General features: G+C 41.0%; 1 protein-coding gene across 2 annotated transcripts in view; it reads right to left on the minus strand.

Moving 5' to 3' along the window:
- Positions 1-19,189, minus strand: part of VPS8 (VPS8 subunit of CORVET complex) — a 74,245-nt gene that overhangs the window by 39,790 nt on the left and 15,266 nt on the right. Inside the window, exons 9-27 of one of the 2 annotated variants that reach the window (XM_061465251.1) lie at positions 18,357-18,424; positions 17,587-17,740; positions 17,425-17,484; positions 16,467-16,574; positions 14,948-15,028; positions 13,665-13,835; positions 11,565-11,639; positions 10,641-10,676; positions 9,707-9,797; positions 9,436-9,482; positions 8,467-8,556; positions 8,032-8,078; positions 7,300-7,522; positions 6,941-7,030; positions 5,664-5,715; positions 5,355-5,397; positions 4,542-4,614; positions 1,206-1,325; positions 585-656 (exon numbers count right to left, since the gene is read on the minus strand). In XM_061465251.1, coding sequence (XP_061321235.1) covers positions 585-656; positions 1,206-1,325; positions 4,542-4,614; positions 5,355-5,397; positions 5,664-5,715; positions 6,941-7,030; positions 7,300-7,522; positions 8,032-8,078; positions 8,467-8,556; positions 9,436-9,482; positions 9,707-9,797; positions 10,641-10,676; positions 11,565-11,639; positions 13,665-13,835; positions 14,948-15,028; positions 16,467-16,574; positions 17,425-17,484; positions 17,587-17,740; positions 18,357-18,424 — 1,701 coding nt within the window. The remainder of the gene's footprint in view (positions 1-584; positions 657-1,205; positions 1,326-4,541; positions 4,615-5,354; positions 5,398-5,663; positions 5,716-6,940; positions 7,031-7,299; positions 7,523-8,031; positions 8,079-8,466; positions 8,557-9,435; positions 9,483-9,706; positions 9,798-10,640; positions 10,677-11,564; positions 11,640-13,664; positions 13,836-14,947; positions 15,029-16,466; positions 16,575-17,424; positions 17,485-17,586; positions 17,741-18,356; positions 18,425-19,189) is intronic. The other variant, XM_061465252.1, reaches the window with a different exon arrangement.

The following is a 19,189-nucleotide window of genomic DNA, read 5'->3' on the forward strand; positions in this document are numbered from 1 at the left end:
TGGCAGAGATAGGTTTTTAATGAGAACATTCATTGTTAAGGAACATGGTTTGCAGATGACAAGTGATTTCTAGAGCACCAGCCTGATAACTCTGACATTCCTCTTCTCTCCCATTTACTAAAGATAGGCCTGTCATTCTGTGTATGTTACATCTCAAACACAACATTTACAGATAGAGGGAGCAGGATTTTATCAGAAGAGCACTGGCACCCTGCCAAGCTCAGGATTCCTAGGACCCTTTTTTCCTGCTCAGAAGGAATCAGGGAGTGGAATCAATAAGAAGCTTATCAAAATAAACTTAACAGTGCAGAAGAGAAATCCGACAATGAAGTACAACCCAGGTGAAATAACAGACAGGAAGGGAGACCTCTCTGTCACCATATTTAATGTGCATGAAGCACCACTTTCAAATATCCAACTGACAGCCCTGGCTGAGGTTAACCCACACTCCAGCACATCACCTTCTTAGAGGTGTCATCCACAGCAGGATTGGGACACCTCATCCAAGTCACAGGCTTTGCTGCACAGTGTTGTACATAATCACTTAAATGTAAACACAGAGGTTAATTTTTAGGCACACTCACTTTCAGAAGTATGTCCACAATTCTCTGTTGATATTCCACAGCTTGCTTGTCATTCTTAAAGTCTTCAAAAGTCTGCATGAAGCAAAACACTGACACCTTGAGCAGAATGCTCTCTACTGCCAACCCCAGAAATACAAACAGACACAAAGAAGCAGCCGTATCACAAAACTGGCAATGCTTTTAAATCCCTTCTGTGCATATCACCGAAGCAGCAGGTTCCAAGACAAGTTAGGTAAAAGTAAAAGGTCCAATAGACAGAGGAAATTTGGAAAGGAAGAAAGATGAATCTTTATGCAGGAGAAAGATGTAGGTACTAAAATACTCTTTCCAAATGCATTATTCTTGTTTCACCTGTGCTTTAAAGATGGCTTCTGTTACCAGTCTTGACTGTACAACATCATGTTCATCAGTTTTTGCTTAAGGACATAAAGAACTACAATGATTTCCTCTGATATCTTATAGAACACCCACTAAACCTGTTCTTGCATCAAGCCAATAACTTCTGGTTTAGCTAAAGAATGAACTTTTTTAAAGGAATTTTAGAGATCATGCAACTATGACATAGATGAAGGAAGAACCGGGGTTGCATTTTTCTCTTGGAGGAGATCAGTGATCTCTTACCAGTGCAAGAACATTAAGGAATTCCCGAGTGTCGAAATGCAGCAAGGTACGAACATAAGGGTAGACCTCTTCATCCACAGATCCCTCAGTTGAATGCAGCCGGATGAGAAATTCAAAGACCTGCAATGAAAATTCAAACAGACACAGCAGGTTTCCTCTGAGTTTCAGAAAACTGATAGCACAAGCACAGGGAAAAGCAGCATCATTACCAGCTTTGCACTTCAGCTTTAAATCACTTTAGGAGCCCATCAGTGTTCTTACTTGAATGATGTTTTCTTCTGCTTGTTAGCAGGAAAAAAAGCTCCCCTCTTTAGACTCACTAACCAATTGAAGATCAATCAAAATCTGAGATCAAGCAAAAATTAAGGCTTATACTTGCAGACTGAAGCACATGAAATTAGGTAACTCCCTCCCCTTTTTAGCATCTTTCCTGGGAAGCTGTGCAACTCCTCCTTATCCAGGGCACAGCTCCTCTCCTTGTCATCTGTTCCCTTGGGAAGAGCCAGTCAATCTGCCTCCTCACTCTCATGCTCAAAGCTTTTGGTGCTGCAAAGACTGACTTCAGTGCTGCTCAATTTTGTCTCCTCCACTGACTTCATAGTTCCTGAAATATGAACATGTTTTTCAAAATGAAGGCAAACTCCTTTACTGAACTGCTGACAGAGGCATCCAGACCCTTCCAGGGAATGAACAGGGCAGCAACAGCTCCAGTTGTCTCACAAGAGAGACACACTCACAAGAGACCTGGCTACCAGCTGAAAGAGAGCAGACTGACTAACACTCATGAATATGTATTAAAATACACACTGGGATCCCATGGAGAACTGTCAGGCAACATGCTCTTCCTAGTCATCCTCAGGAAATGCCATGCTCCTGTGACCACAGTGGCAGTGAAGCCAGAAGGAGTTAGCAGCTTGACTTTCAGACCCACAATCTTCCCTGCTGGCCTCCTTGAGCCTTCTATCCACCTTGCCATCTACGAACAAGTAAGAAAATAAAACATCCTAGACTGCAGCTAGAGTGGATTCAAGCACCCAGACAGAAAGGTATCACTGAAGCCAAGTTCTCAGGAACAGTATCAGAGATCATAGAAAGGAGAGATTGATGGCTCTTCCCCAGAGCTACTGCTGCTGGGTGGGCTATCACTTCCCTTCAGGCTATGAGCCACAGTCCATTGCTGCGCCAGCTCTACTCTGTGCAGTGGGCAACTTGGTAAGGACCATGAGAGAGGGCAATAGCTTAGTGCTTGATCCAGCAAGGGGGAGCAGACTGGTTTGCACACTGTGAGAAAAGGGTCTACAATAACCCAGAGCTACCACATACATACAGCTACAAGCTCTGGATTAGGAAAAAAACAAAATCCCAGACAACCAACAAACAAAATCAAAACACACAGCCACACTCAAAAACAAAACAAGCAAACAAAAATTCCCCCCAAACCAACCAAACAAAACCCCTCGAAACACCCAAAACCACCACACAACTAAAAAACATTTGTTTTATTTTACTGCAAAAAGAAAATGCAAAACAGAAGGTGCTTCTTCTCACTGAAATTCTGTAACTAAAGTGGAATGCTAGAGACCCCCCCCCCCCCCCCCCAAAATTTTTCCAGTAAAACTGGCCAGAAACTCAGGAGTTTTATGAGCACAAAGTGATCAGGAGCATCCTCTGTTTTAAGAAATTGTCAGAGATGATTCTAAAGGAGTTAAGCTTTGCCTTAAGCCAAGCTTCAGACACAGTTTAAAAAGAAAGAAATAGTCCGCTTGAGGGCTTTGATGGAAATAATGGACCAGGAAAGGAGATTCACTTTGGCAGTGACCAAGCCAACTCTCATGACATGTAACCTGCATGTCTAGTCATGCTTTTGGCATAAGTTCACTGTTATTCTAGCTAGGTATTAATCCTTAGGTTAGTTTTATTATCATACTTATGATGAAGCCATTAAGAACATGCTCACACTTTCCTGAACAAATTATAAGGTGTATGCAATAGTATTTGTTTCCTCAAAACAACCTGTCAACAACTTGGGCAATCCACATGGAAAACGTTATTTCTCCCAGTCGAAAGCTACTGGTGCAGAGTCAGAACAGTGTGATGAATCTAGCTCAGCCAAAAATTCTGCACTGAACAGGGCAGCAAAGAACAACACAAAGAGATGCAGCTCCAGAACCAAACCTTCTCCCCAAGGGGGACAGCAGGATAAGCCTGCACTGTCATGGGATAATAGCACACAGAAGCCTTAAAACATTGGCTGCTGTTCCTACAGCACCCTGGAAAGATGACTGGAATATTAGGCCACCATTCTTCTTAGTAGGACTAGGCAGAACAACAAAGAACAAGAGATGGGTAGTCAGCCTTTGCTCAACCCAGAACATGTAGAACAAACAGCTTTAGAGCCTATACACATAAAGACTTTTCTGAAGCAGTTAAGATTATGCCTTGTACCAGAATGGCTGGAAATGCTCAGGGCCAACTCTCCCAAACTAAGGTTTGCCAAGATGGGTGGGTGAAAAGAATTTAGTATCAACTTATTGCCTCTTAACCAGAGATGGAACAGACTGAGAAAGCAGATGATCCTGAAGTCACCAAAAGACCAGAAAATATCAAGCCATGGGGTGCTTCATGATTTTTCTCAAAAGAAGGAAGAAACTGGCTACCTTTTAAGTTGTCTCAAAACAAGCTGTCTCTTTAGCTGACAACTATAGGAAAAGGGAATTGTACAAGGATGCAGTTTGGAACACTTGACTACAATACGCTCTCGACCTCAGCTGAATATCTGCAGTAATCACAAGGCTGGAAACTTATCTTCAGCAAATACAATGTTTTGATGAGCAGAGACAACCATGAACAAGTTTTAGCAACAGTCAAACAGAGGAAGGAATATTTAGTTAATGTTCTTTGGTGTTACCTCCCTTTCTACTCCTGTCCATCCCACATTACGTGCATTTGAAAAGAGGGAAGATCCCCATATTTGACATGTTATAGTCAAGTTTAGAAAGAAGAGACAGTGACAAATTTCTGGTAACTCTGTGGTAAAGAATAAGGAAAAAACAAAAACAAACCCAATCAAAATTAGTGCCACTAAGAACTCTATGTTCCCACACCCCAATTTACAGTTGAAGGAAAAATACAAAGTTTAAATGTTCAGATTGCAACAACTGTTTGATTTAATTTCCTAAAAGTTTGTTTGGTATTTACAGTGGCACATACTTGTATCACAAGGTTAACAGCTACCAGACTGAGAATAGTTTTCTATCAGAATCCCATGAAATAAGACATATGTACCTTCTTTAAAAAACCTCATACAGGAAAGTTCCTTTCCAAAAGGTTGCTCACCTGATTTTTAACCAAAGGTACCAGATCTTCAGGAATATCACCCAATGGATATGCACGGCCTGCCAAGCAGCAGCTAAAGAAAAGGAGGGAAAAGGCATTTTTAATACATCCTGACATTGAACAGATAATGAGTTAGTTTTCAGGATGCTTTTAAAACAAGCCAAGTTATTTTATGAATCATGAAAGCAAGCATTGCAGACTGCACTGCTCAATAAGCCAATCCACTGCATGAATTTGCATCCACAGTATGCTATTCCACAGCACAAAAGGAATAGAGAAACTCAGTATTTCTCACAAAAATCTTTAATCTTGCATTTTAGGAAGCTGGACTAATGCAGACTCTAATGTTCACCATCTTGAGTAGATTCCAGAAAGAGAAATTCCCTAATTAATCATTACCATGCAATCTCAGACTGACTCCTGCAAATGACGAGCAACACAGAAAGCAGCAAGCAAAGCTATCCCAAAAGGCATGGTGGAAAGGGCTAAAACACAGCTTTTCAGGCTGCAAGTCCTTGTTCAAGGAGCACTGTGCCACACACAGGACAAAGAACATACTCTAACCAAGTTCTAAGATACGGTCTTGGTGTATCAGCAGTAATCTGAGCTATAAAGCCACCAACTTCACCCTACCTATCCACTCACACCACCTGTAACAAGAAGTTACAGTAACTTCAAGTCAGCTGTACAAAGTAGCCATTGCTATTGCAATCACTCAGGCCTCCAAACACACTAAGATTCTGCAACTACAGTGAATTAAACAGTTGGCGTCACCACTAGGAAATGCCTCACACCCTTTCTAAAGGACCTTACCTTATATATACAAGCAGCTTGTTGCCCATTATCACCTGCTCATCTACAAAACAAGAATTATTTGTTACCTTTTCTTCACAAGACAACAGACAGCTGCAATTCTTTTTCCCAGCTGTTAGCAAAACATTTCATCTCATACACATGGAGAGTTTAACACACCATAAATAGTACTAGAAAACTTTTCTGTTCTCCAAGACACTTATGGGAGACATGCATTTCCTTCTTGCATCCCTCTGTTGGAAGTGACTAGAGATATTCAAAACATCAAATATCAAAACTAGAAACCTTTACAAAGAAAGAATTCCGTACCTGTGAGAGACTTCCCAGCATTCAGTGGAGAAGCAATAACTTTGAACAGCTTCTGCAACAAGAAAGAAGGCAGTGCTCAAGCAGCTGGAAAAGCTCAATGCAAAGAATCTGTGTGGGTTTAAAGCAGAGGTCAATGGTGTATCTTCCCCACAGAAAGTCTGCTGTCTCAACATGTCTTACGATTAAAAGGCTCAGGAGACACCAAGATGTGGCAAAGGATACTTTTCCCAGCTGATGTTAGAACATATGAGAAAAGAGCCCCAGAGAGTGCTCAGTTTGGGTATGTAGAATGAGGACTCATCTAAATACTTAGCTCTAGAAAGCAGAAAAAGTTATTTGTACTTGTACAGCTAGTGTTAGGTTTCCAGAAGTCCTTTTTAAATCATGAACACTTCAAAATTATCTTTCCTTTGAAAAATCAGATTATGTTGTAATTGCTAAAAATTGGGCAGTTTAAGGTTTTCGCACTCAAATGGACCCAGCTCTCCTTTTCAGCACTACTGAGAAAATAGCAGTACTTCCCTAATGAAACATACTGATGTTATAGCTATAGCCTTCAAGAGCAAGTGGTGTACCAGGCACATTTTCAGGATTACGAGCAGCAGCAGCAACAGGACCTCCAGTTACAGCATTACAGAGTCCTGTGCTTACTGTCAATAGATCACACCCAAAAGCTAAGAACAAAGCCTGCCCCAGTTCAAGGACTGTTTCTAGCCTTTTTTCTGAATTCTGTACACAGGTAAGTTCACCCTTTGTTTCCATTACTCTTTAATACATATTAATATACTAGGGTGTCAGCAGAGGAAGAACAGGAAGAAAAAAACGCATGAGGTGTTCATACAAGCTCTCACACCTATACCCCTGTTAATCCTATTGTGTAAAATACTGATGCTTTCTCAGCATGTCATGTCACATAGGCCAGGATCACCACAAGCAGCAAAGCTGTTAGAAGACATCATCTTGTTTTTCTGCTGCTTTTGTTTCATGTTTGTTTCAGTAACACAACTAAATTTCCTGCTCTAACTTTGCAGAGCATTGCCACCTCAGCAGGGAAACTTGTGCTCTAAAGCATCGTAATTACAAACTGCTTTTCTCCTCTACTGCATCTAGTCAAATACACTGCATGTATCATGTGATTTCTCCCTTGAATTAAAAAGAACAAGAATATCTACACACTGAATGAGAAGATAATGCATTGGGTTTGAAATGCAGTTTCTCAGAAAGAACATGTGCTGAACACGCAGAAATCAACTCACTGCACTGAACATCTTTCCTACCTCCATGGGACTAATGTAGTCATTCATCCCACTGTTATAGACATAGATCATGGCATCATAGAGATGGTTTTCCCAGCATAGAAGAACTACCTGCAAGGCAAACAAATCATAATGGAGATATACAGCTGGTCTTAGCTCACAGTTTTCTTATTTCCAATTTGATCCGAGGGACACAGGGCTAAATTCTGTTACAAATTAGTGACCAAAACGCATGAATGGCTTGGACTACATAAGTTTTGTCTGCTAAAAGGTGACACCTTTTTTTCCACATTCTAGGCTGTGCTTAAAAGCACAAGAAGTTTGCATCAGCAACTAGTGTATGCTGCCATCTTTTAGAGGAACTCAATACAAGAGCTCACCTGCTGTATGTCCAAGCTGGTGATATCCATATGCACAATGCAGGCTTCCAAATTTTCCAGCCTATTCTTGTCTTGGAAGTGAAGCAGCAAGTCTTTCATCACTTGAGGTGTGATTCCCATCAGCTTATCACTTAAAATATATGGCTCCAAGCACTCCAGAAAGATGCCTTTAGCTACAGAATTCTCACTCATCTTATCATATACCTGGTTAAATAATAAATCCCTAGGAGAAGAAAAGCATTTAGTTATCAAATAACCTTATTAAAATCTCCTTATCTGCTTTCTGAGGGCTCCAAATTAAACTCTAGTTTCCCTGTATTTATCAAACTCAGGAGCAGAATGCCCTGTTCAGCTTCTTTACTGATGCAAGTGACAGGCAGCTACACAGAACCAATCAGCTATGGATGCTGCAGCAAGAAAACCTGCTGTCAGAGGGGAAATTACAACAAGAAGAAAACGTATCAGGGTGCCTTCTTAAGGTGATGGTGCGGGGGAAGCAGTTTGAAGCAAATTCTTCCTCAACACTTCAATGAAAATTTAAGACACTTTTTGAGTATTTAGTACCCTGACTTTAGTATCAGTTTTTCAGCATTTCTCTAAACTGTGACATGATATACGATATGACAATGACATTATATGATTCCTCTAAACCATGTGATATTATAGGAGACAGTACTCAGGACTACATGGATTTGGGAGACTTGGGAGACAGGCTTGCAAACTGAGACTTACGTGCGCTGGAGTACGAGACAATAATCAACTATGACAGGCACCACATCCTGAGAAAGAAACATAAAAAAGCTGTGGGGATTGGCAAAAATCCTGCCAAACAGCACAACCTACAGAGCACAAAATGAAGCCTGGCCAATACAGAGCAGAATCAATGAGTTATTTGAATCAGCTGGTAGCTGGCACAGTTACAGGTTTTCCCATATGCTGTTTCATATGGACAAAAAACCTTAGTGACACTTCTGCAGAGGACAGAAAACATACAGGTTCTGCTCTGCTGCCTAGCCATAGCTAAGTCCTGATTTCACTAGTGCACACAATAGATGAGAGTGTTCAGGTAAACCACAGCAGTATTATTCAAAACTAGACAATTTTTGCAGCAAAGTCTGATTAAAAAATTTCAAGATCTGTACAAGAGAGTCCTCTAGAGCATCATACCTGAAAATGTTGCTCCATAACCTGGATTTTCCCTTGGTCAGGACATTTCTTCAAAGTCCGATCAGCATAATGGAGAAGTATTTCAACCATCTGAATTACAATAAACACGAAAATTCATTCAAATCCCAGACTAGAGGCCCTACTTGGTAGCACATTTAATAGACTGACTTGGAGGCTGGGGCAGCACTGTAAACTTTGTTGTCCCATTTTGGGTATAACCTACTGTGGGCAGGGAGAAGAGGCTGCCAGGAGACAATGGTATGATTGGCATAGAAGTGGCCTGGTGGGACACTGAAGGCCTACACTAACTGACACAGAAACCGGGCAGCCAGTCTGCCAGCAAATTTTCAGGCAGATGAACACATTTGGAAACACAAGACTCATGTGGGTCATGTTTTTACCCAAAGCTTAAGCTACAGTATCTTAAACAGCAAAACTTATTTACCTGCAAATAAAATATACGTGAAGAACATGTAAAGTTCTTCACAGTACAAGCTGAATAACTACTCCAATAACTGTGTATTTTTAAACATACTCTTCCCAGAAAAAGGTTCCTCTAACAACTGAGCAGGATCACTTGATGAGTTTATTCCATGTCCATGTATACATGGAGCAAAGTTTCCATCTTGAGTCACCAAATAAGCTGCTAACTTGCTAACCAAAAGTCAGGAAACTCTGGAGTTACCTACAAAAAAAGTTTCTCTCCACTGTGAAGGGACCAGAGATCTCAAGGGCTGGATGATAATGTCAAGTTTTCATTTGCTAATGCTGGAGATTTTATCCCCACCTTTACCTAAAAGGTATTCCCAAGTCTCCTCTAAAATCCTGCTCACAATTTTAGCAAAGGTGCACACGTACATGTTCTAGAGTTAGATGGATTAACTTTTGGAGGACAGAAACTTTCTTCCAGGAACACAGTATCACACCAGTATACATGAAAATCCACTTAGGAAGAGATCAGTGACTCACTCTGTCAGCAATCACTGCTTTCCGCTTGCTTGTGTCCCCAGACAAGCCTAGAAAGAATGAGGGAGGAAGGAAAACCATGAAGCTATTCTCATCTGAGGTACCAGTGGAAAGGTAAAAAGCCAAACCCAAAGCAACACGTCCTACTTTCTCTTCTTCAATTCAATTACCTTTTTCTCCACCCCAGAAAAGTGATTTCTGTACCTGCATAGGTTAAACTCTTCCACAGTGGTTTCAATTAAAAAATAATTAAAAAACCCAAACCCAAACTTACCTACCACAGCCTTTGCTTTCCCTTCATGAAAAGACCAAGCTAGAGCCAGGGCATCAGTGAGACACTCTTGTTTCAGAAGGTGGTCAACTCTCTAAAATGACAAGTAATACTGGAACTTAGTATTACAGAAAAGGCCAATTTATAATCAGCACTTCCCAGTGACACTGTGCATGGTGTTTGTAAGACCCTACCCAGAGCAGTATGTGCCACAGTTCAAGAAACTGAGCAGAGAGGAGGTACAGAGAACAGAGATAGGAAAGAAGAAAGGAATGGAAAGATGCTCTTACAAAAGAATGATGAAGGAGCTTCATTTAGCCTTGCAAAACGAAATCTGAGAGAGAACATGCATACATCAAATAAACATAAGGTGAACTGAAAAGAACAACACAGGAACAAATAGGCATAAACGGATCACTAAGAACTTTAATGTGGAAACTGATGAGATTTCAGCTGTCAGAGAAATGACGTTAAAAAAAATACAATCTTCTATCAACAGAAACAAGGATCTAGAATCCAAGGAACTTTCTAGGTAGTCTGTGTTGGATTTTATGATGTAGCTCCTGCAGTAGCTGGAGACAAAATTCAGTGAGCCAGATTTCCTTCTGCTCCCATATACATATCTGGCAGACAGAAGGCTTACATTTACTCAGTCCTTCAAAGTCATACATTGCACTAACTTTATCTTGTTAGCAGAAGCTGCCACATGGCAAGGCATTATGTCTTGCTTGGGAGAACAAGGTCTCCATTCAGCCTGCAAGTTTACACAAGCAGGAATCCCACAGCATCTCACCTTAGAAAGCAGTGTACCTGTGGTGCTGGCAGCACGTAGAAATCAGGAATCCTGAATACAGTGCTTGGAACATACTTCACAAATGCTCCCTCCCTCCTCTCAAGCAATTCATACCTAAGCTGTACAGTTTTCCTCTCAACGTACCTCTCTCCAGCTTCTCAATGTCATGACATGAACAGACTAGAAAAGAAAGGGAAAAAAATCATTTAGATGAAAGTAAGTAATGCAATTCTCAAGCTCAGCATGGCAGGAATAAATTGGATGTTCATATTTAACAGAAAATAATGCCTCACATGGCCTTAAAACCTGTATGTTCCAAGATACTGTCCCTCACTTCTTCCACTACTTCCACATGCTATCCCATAAGCCACCTCTCTCTTTTTCACAGACAGCCTGCACTGCATGACAGGGAAAGTGAACATGATATTCCTCTTATCATTTCATGCAACAGAGTCTAGTTTTCCCTGCTTTCTTATTTTCTTCTGTTTACTTACTAGTGCATTTAGGACAGAAAAATTGAAGCTTAGGACAGAGGAGTAATGTAATGCTAAGTCTACCCAGAAGTAGCATGAGCCAGGATGCTGTGAAACTATGACCATGTCTCATTTAGTGCATACCTTGGCTAAAACCAAATTATTGCACATTTCTTTAATCACACAACATGTAGTAGGACAAGGGGGAATGGCTTTAAATTGACAGAGGGGAGATTGAGATTAGACGTTAGGAAGAAATTCTTCCCTGTGAGGGTTGTGAGACAGTGGAACAGGTTGTCCAGAGAATCTGTGGCTGCCCCATCCCTGGCAGTGTTCAAGGCCAGGTTGAACAGAGCCTTGTGCAACCTGGTCTAGTGGAAGGTGACCCTGCTCATGGCAGGGGGTTAGAACTAGATGAGCTTTAAGATCTCTTCCAACCCAAACCAGTCCATGATTATGATGATTCTATACGCTCACAAAGAACCCATCCTTTACCCACATCTCCACAGAATAAAAAATTGGCTTTCTCCAGAAGATAAGCTACTATCAACAGTGAATGACCTGTATTTTTATTTAAAAATCCCCATATCTTTACCTTAGTTCCAAGGTAAAAGATCTGACCACCGCAGCTGCTGATGGACTGGTAACAAGCTTTCTCTCCAACCAGTGCCTACAGGGAGGAAAGTTAAATGCAGGTAAAACTCCTTTCTGTTTTCATAAAGTTTCCCAAGAACATATACATACACTTGAACTTTAGAGACACTTTGCAATTCAAAAATCAAAATGAGGACTGGGAGAGAACAACACAGATTGCTGGGCAGCAGTAAGTAATAAAGTTCTGATGTCACTCCTTCCTGCTTGTGAATGCAGCTTAAAGCGCTACTAAGCTCTTGTTGCCCAGAAAATATGACAGAATCATAAGGACCCTCAAGCATTGCTCTGTGTCTATCTTCAGAAGCAAAAAAAGTTATGGGGCTCTTCCCTTGCCATCTGCTTTTTCACAGATCTTCCTCAAGAGCAAATGTGTATGAGACACAGATGGAAAGAATACTGAAGTTGCTACAACAGGAGTTTGAATGCCAGTAACTAGTGTTCAAAAGGCACATTTATAATGTGAGAAATGGAGGATCACATCAAAATTAGAGATTTTACCCACGGGCAGTGCTTGCTTCCCACTCAGCTATATAGTTACACAGCGTAGTTATTTGTCCTGTGCTTTTCTCAGTATGGTCAGATAGCAAAGCTTCCTGGATCTCTTCACACTGCTGAAAGGTGTGTCCATTCCAGGGACTTTCATTAAGTAGAGTTATTTTGTAGACTCGCAATAGCATTTTAACAGGCAGCACTTATCTGGGCCTGTTAGTTTGTCAAGCCGCACATTTCTGGCTTTCAGGGTAATCACCAGAAGTCATCACAGGACATGTCAGAACTTCTGGAACTGAGTACAAGATTACTCCACGTAATGACCTATACCGCCTTAGTGCCAATCTCTACCTGTGCTCTGTAAGGTTGTGCCTGACAATTCCAGATGGCAGACGGTGATTGCTCATTCAGACTAGACTCCACCTTCTGAATCTTTCTTCCTCAATATGCATCTGCAGCAGAAATAATGACAGCAATGCTATCATGGGAAGCAGATAAAGCAGTGAATGCCAGAGAAGCAACATCTTTGTAGATCTAAAAGGCTGCAAAGACTTCTCCGTAGATCTGGCCATTCAGATTTGAAGAAGCACTCTTTTCTTTGCTGCTAAAGAAAACCGTGACAGAGAGGTCTTTCTTAAGAAAGTCTGCCATTCTGCACTGAAGGCACTTCTCCTTGGGCTTCTGGAGGCAAGTCATGACCATATGCTGGGTCTGAAATTGCTACAGACCCACGAGCCTTCTGCTAGTACTTTGGGCCAGCTAGTCTCACAGAGCTATAGCAGAATTGAAGAGGAACCATCTTCTCCAGCTGTGGAATTTCAGAATCCCTAGGCTATCTCTGGGGAAGGAAGCACTGGGAGGTTGAATGAAAGGACAGAAGGCCCTTTCCTACACACACTCTTGGCAAACTGTTTCCAAAACAGAAGCAGCCTTTATTCCATTGAAAGCAGTAACTTTTCCCACAACCATGACTTAAAAAAAATCCTCCACAATTCTATGGCAATACAAATACCACATCAAAGCAAGCTTGCTAAAGGCACATGTGAGTTACTGGAGATACCAGGAGGCACTGAAATTAACACCTACTTCAGAAATAAAACATGTCTAGACACCACAAGGGCCAGGGTGTAAAAAATAAATAACAAGCATGAAAATCAAAATAAATGAAAGACAAATAAACAAAAGAGGAAAAACCAGAAAACACGATGTTTGAAGTGTTGCAGCTTCAACGGCAGGGAACGTGTACTGCACAGACACTGCTATAGCAGAGTATTTGGCACACAAAGTGGAAAAGCTTACAGGTATCTCTTGAAGAATAAAGTACACCAGCTTTTTTTCCTGTACAAAGTATTCCAAAGCTTGGCAACTTAAAAGCAGCTCCCCAAAAACATCAGTGCACAAAAAGAAACATGAGCTGTCTGTTAGCTTACCACATCAATACCATATATGATTTTTGAGATACTTCAAAAAAGCTTTTTCCAAAGCTCCAGGCTTGTGCTTAGAGTATATCTGAAACAGAGCTACCTAACACAAGCAGACAATTTGTGCCTACCAGGGCTTCGCTGACATTGCCTCCCGTAGCCAGGGATTTGAAGTGGCTGCTGTTGTATACCAGCTGCACTTCTGAGATCTCTATGGTCTCCAGCTCCTCCTGTGTCTGACGATCTATAACATGCAGCTTCTCCACACTGTCCAGAAGCACAGCTGTCCGTGAGTTTATCCACTGAAAAAGCAACAAATCACAGATTTCAGCAACACACACACAATTTGGGGCAAACCAAACAGGCTCTGACCATATCCGTGAGTATCAATTGTGGAAGTTCTAGGATGGCAAGTCACTTCACAACAGCACCCACGCATAACTCCAAAGGTAAAGACTCCTTCTGGAGTACCAGCTTTTACATTGAGAAAAAATACAGGGAACCTTCTTACAGAAAACACCTGGAGACAAATGGCAACCCACCAGAGTTCTTGTGCTCCTGGTACACTATTTATGCTCTAGCACACTTTCTGTCCAAAGGTCTGAAAACCAAGACTACTACAACACCTCAGTGCCGGTTCTCAAGTCCCTTAAGAGGGAAATATGGCACCAGGACACATTCAAAAGAGAAATAGTACATCTAAGTTTAACTCAAAGCCTGTCATTCACATTCTGTGGCATTGACTTTAATGTTTAAAACCCTGCAAATAAAAAGACATTTTTTTACACCACTTTCACAATATTTTTTATAAGCAGCCAAGCACATTTGTTCACAAACTTCCAAAAATTCCAAAATTCCAGCTGATGTGGATGTTTATCTTGGTATTTTGGCCTTTTACGTTTTACTCACTGCATTCTGTAAATGTGTTTTAGAATCAAACCATTTTTTTTGGTGTTGAAAGCATCAAGCAGTTTTGGTGCTTTAGCAAACAATCACATATGGAAACACTAGAATTTTATTGAGCCGATTACACAGAAGCTTGCTTTTTTTTTTTTACTGAGAATACAGAATTAAAAAAACAAAAAAAAAAAACTTTCTTGCCAGATTTTCTCTGGATCTTGAAAACATTTCCTCCAAAAGGCTAACCCTCTTTCCCAAGAAAAGGGAGTATAGTTGCCTCCCTGCTACTATTTTTTTATCTTTTAGCTATTACTTGCTATTTCACTTGTGCTGGTTTTCCACTGAGTCCCAAGTTTAGTGGCACTTTCATTAGTTAGGTCCAGGTAACACAGCCACTTCTTACGCTACATTTGTAAAGCCAATGGTATAGAACTAAGGGCTATTGAGATACATTTACAAGAAAACTAGTGCAAACCAGAAAAAAAAATAGCCATTCAATACTATTAAGACTCACAGTAAAGTTGATGAGGTCATAATGCAAATGAAGCTGCCTCTGCTTTGTGACATGTATTGCACCAGTATCATCTCTCTTCACCTAAAAGAGAAATTGGACAGGTCTGACTCAAACTCAAGAGACTTTCTTCAGCTCAACTTCTCTTGTCCCAGAGGGCATCACACCAGCTCCAGGAGTCTGAAGCTCTGCTCAGACACATTGAACATGCAGTAACAGCACACACACTTCTCAAATGAAGTGTGATGTCTCACTTTCAAAAGCACTCATGCAAGTGAGGAAAAGGAATGCTCTGAGCAGGGGGCAGTAAAAATACACGCCCTCTGCTGGGCCAATTTTAAACCATTTATTTGTACTACAAGAGTTGAATATCATAAACAAGTTGGCACTACATGTGTTCAAGGGATTATTCTCCCCAGTCCCATCTCAAGTATTATCTAAGGCAATTCAGTTTCTAAAAGGGGTGTAAGCCTCCAGTATTCAGACAGAGAGCACTAAAGGAGGACTGGTTCTCATTCACTGACTCCCAAGAGACCCAGCCCCATTGGAATACTGAATTGAAGGGAGATACTGCATGACAACTGCCAGTCAAGGGTTCTCGCAGCCCATGCAGGAACTAGTATATTTCCTGCTCATTAAATTACAGAACACTGATGTGAAACTGGCTTTAATTTATCATCATTAAAAAAAAACATTCTGCAGACCAAGAAAAGGGTTTTTACATTTTGATAATTTGAAGTACAAGTGGGACCTGAATTCAAGGAACATGGCTACTGTTTAGTAACCTATAAGCAGAGCAGCACCATTGGCCATAGCTGAGCTGCGTATCTGTGCAGAGGCTCATGCGATGACATGCACACCTTCAGCAAGACAGGCTTAAACATAAACATACATCCTTTTCTTTCTCCCCAGGTTTAGAGGGGAGAAAGAGGATTTAATCCAGACAACACAACGCCTGGGCGCTTGAGCAAAGCTTAAGGTCCAAGATGACAGCAGAGCTGGGAAACAAAATTAGCACTCTGAAGCCAAAATGCCAAATCTTCTGAAGCCTAGGTACTGCTCTTATAGTGAAATCAGACATGAAATCATCTTCAAACATATCTGCACATGTAACTTCTGCAGATCTAAACAGGACAAGTAGCATGCTCTTAAGTCACATTCCAACAAGACCTGAATGCTGTTTTTTCCAGACTCGTGTTTTAAAGCAAAAAAATAAAATGGTATCTCAAATTCACATGATCTCCCTGAAAACAATTCACATTTTTCTACTTACAGCAGAAATAAGCTGCAAATCAACACTTCTGGAATGCATGTAGCTCATACCTCTAGATTCGCAGGGAAGGGCACCCCTGCTTGCTGAAGAGCAATGACCAACACGTTTGTCTTTCCAAGCTGGTTGCAAGCTGCAGACATCCTCAGCATGCACTGACATCATACTGACATTGAGACAGAGGCTCAGTCAAATGAATATGTGGATAAGCCATGATCATCTGAAAAGCAGCATAGAACATCCAAGGCTTACCAGAAGAAAGTGAACGACGTCTCCTCGACAAAACGCAAGCATTGGGTTCACAGAGTTCTGTACAGCCACAAAGTGCCACGCCAAAAGAGGGACACTAGAAGGGTCCATCTGTTAGACAAAAAGCACAGGCAGTATTTAAGGTACACAGGGCAGAACCTCAGTTTCAGGCCACATGCTGCTCATCAGCTGCTACTCACTGACTTTGCCATGTACACACATAGGCTGTAAAGCAATTTCCTGGTCTGCTGGCAGCTGAGCAGTAGCTTATGCTCTTTGATGCAGTCACACAGTTTAGGGGCAATGTGTATCTCTTGACAAAGTGGACAGCCAGTCAGAACAAAACCTGTGTCCTAGCTGTATAACGTAAATCCAATCTCACATGGACTGATGGACTACAACAAGCTGCAGCTTGCTAGCAGCCTTGACTCCATTCTCCCAATCTAGCATGTCCCACATCTTCCCCCAGGTGCTTTTCCAGGAGGAATTAAAACAGCAATTAGTGAAAGTACATAATCAAGAGTTCAGAAGACTATTCAGTGCTCTAATTCCACTTTGTTTCTGTCCCTCTGGTCAAGGGTTCTGTCATACTGTTCTCATGTAAAGCAACGGCCCCAGTCCAAGCTGACTGTAGCAATAACCAGGTGAACATCCCATCTGCGGGTGCATTCAGGCTGCAGCAGGGAAGACAAGAAGTTAGCAGTCTTCTACATTACTCCCTTCCTACTTATTGGAGAAATTCAGCATCTTTGCATAGGTACCGCTGGAAGCAGCCTTTTCACCTCCTTTCTGTCTACAAAAAGCACACATCAGACCAATAGATTATCACTGCAACTCTACAATGTAGAGTTTACTGCATGCTGATAAAGTAACAATACCAAAGACCTGATCTCAACCCCTTCACTCTAGAAACTGTTTGCAGCCATAATCCAAAAAGCAGGTCTTTGGCTTCATTACTCACACGACCATAGGGAAAGGTCATCCACACTTTCAGAGATGGCTTCAGGCCAATAACCAATATCTTTAAGAAAAATAGAAAGGCAAATTAAAATGTTTGAACATATACCAGCAAACCTCTCCTTTGCGATTTCTCACAGAAAACCTTCTGCAAGCAGCAAGTTACCTTTGTCAGGGAGGCCATAGCCAGCAGTGAATACTGGGTGATAGGATGGTCTCTCAGATCAACTTTTGCATGTAATGGTTCAATACAGCAAACTTCCCCTTTTGAGCCACTGAAGAGACATCGAGATTCACATGTTCTCACTCCCATAACCCTCCTGCAACGAAAAGAAATCAGCTTGGTGGCGAGCTATGAAGAAGAGATCAGCCCAACAACCTCATGAAATCTCAAGAGCCATCCTTCGTAAATATTGTTTTTAAGAAGTCCTTTACACAACTCTAGATATCACTTTTAGTGTCACTAAAAGCAGTCACATAAGCTGCTCAACTATGGACAAGAATTACTTAAGATCTTACTTAAAAGTAAAGTTTTGGAATTACAGGACATGATCAGATTCCCTTGACTGTCAATAGTTCCTCCTTGTCCTTCCTCCTCTTGAAGAGACCATGAAGAAAACAAGCAGTTACTGCAGGGCAGTTCTCACTAATGAAATAAGTAAAACCAAGAGGCAGAACTTTTATGGCAACTACCAAGAGCCCACAAGGAATGCCAGGATTGATACTTTAATAATTTAGGCTATTCTTTGCTATTATACTGCCAGATAAAATCTTACTTCAGCTGTGAAATTGTACTGCAGTCCTAAATCACACCTTCAACATTCAGACAGTAGCATTACTTGTTCCAGGGGGGATTTTTTTGCTTGGGTTTTAAAAACTGTAACCTAGAATTATTTTCTTGTACTTTCTACAGGTACTTAAGAGTTATTGTCTTACTTAAATGACAGTTCAAATACGGAGCCTCCACTGTCATTGCAAATTGCAAGCGTCGGGTCATCTGTAAACTGAGGAGATAATTAGAAGTGTCACTAAGAAATAAACTACAGGCAGAAAAAAGGAAAGAAAAAATGTATCTATTGCATTAGTAACAGCACCCAAAAGTACAAGCATTGTATCTACCAGAAAGGCACTTTTGACATACAGAACTGAGATAATTACATGATGTGTGAGAAAAGTAAGGGAGAAGAATTTGTGTGATGCATCAAAGTCTCTGCTCTGACCAGACTGCCAAGGAGCATTATGCTCTGGTAGGAAAAGTCCACTTATAATGAAGACATGCACAAAATCAGATGTTTCTGTGCGTGACAACAACACTGTGATGAGCAAGAAGCCATAGATGATTCCTCTTCCAACACAAACATTCACAACAAGTTATTTGAAAAACTTGAAGTTTCTACACTCCCAACTCATTTAAGTTTAAAGTTGGCAAGTCACATATCCAGTTCAAACCACAGCAAATTTTAGAGAAGTGTATGCTAATAACTATTTCTTCATAAATGTTGGCATCAGAGAGAGGAGTTAGAACAGACAACAACTGTTGTTTCTTATAGTACAACCCACAGCAGTACAATTATTTCAGCTCTCAAAACACTCAGTTTCTTTTTGAAATAGATTTTCTGCTCCTTTTTCTAACCTCCGGATACTATTACCATATAGCTCCTAGGTAGCTGCTCTAATCTATAAACCTGAAAGCTCTACACAAGGAAAGTCAACACAAATGACTGAACACAAATGTGTTTAAAAAAGTAACTAGTATAGAATCACAGAAT

Source organism: Pezoporus flaviventris, unplaced genomic scaffold, assembly GCF_033815535.1.
Source record: "Pezoporus flaviventris isolate CSIRO_AGI_PZ_B2104156 unplaced genomic scaffold, CSIRO_AGI_Pfla_v1 ptg000040l, whole genome shotgun sequence".
Taxonomy (NCBI): domain Eukaryota; kingdom Metazoa; phylum Chordata; class Aves; order Psittaciformes; family Psittacidae; genus Pezoporus; species Pezoporus flaviventris.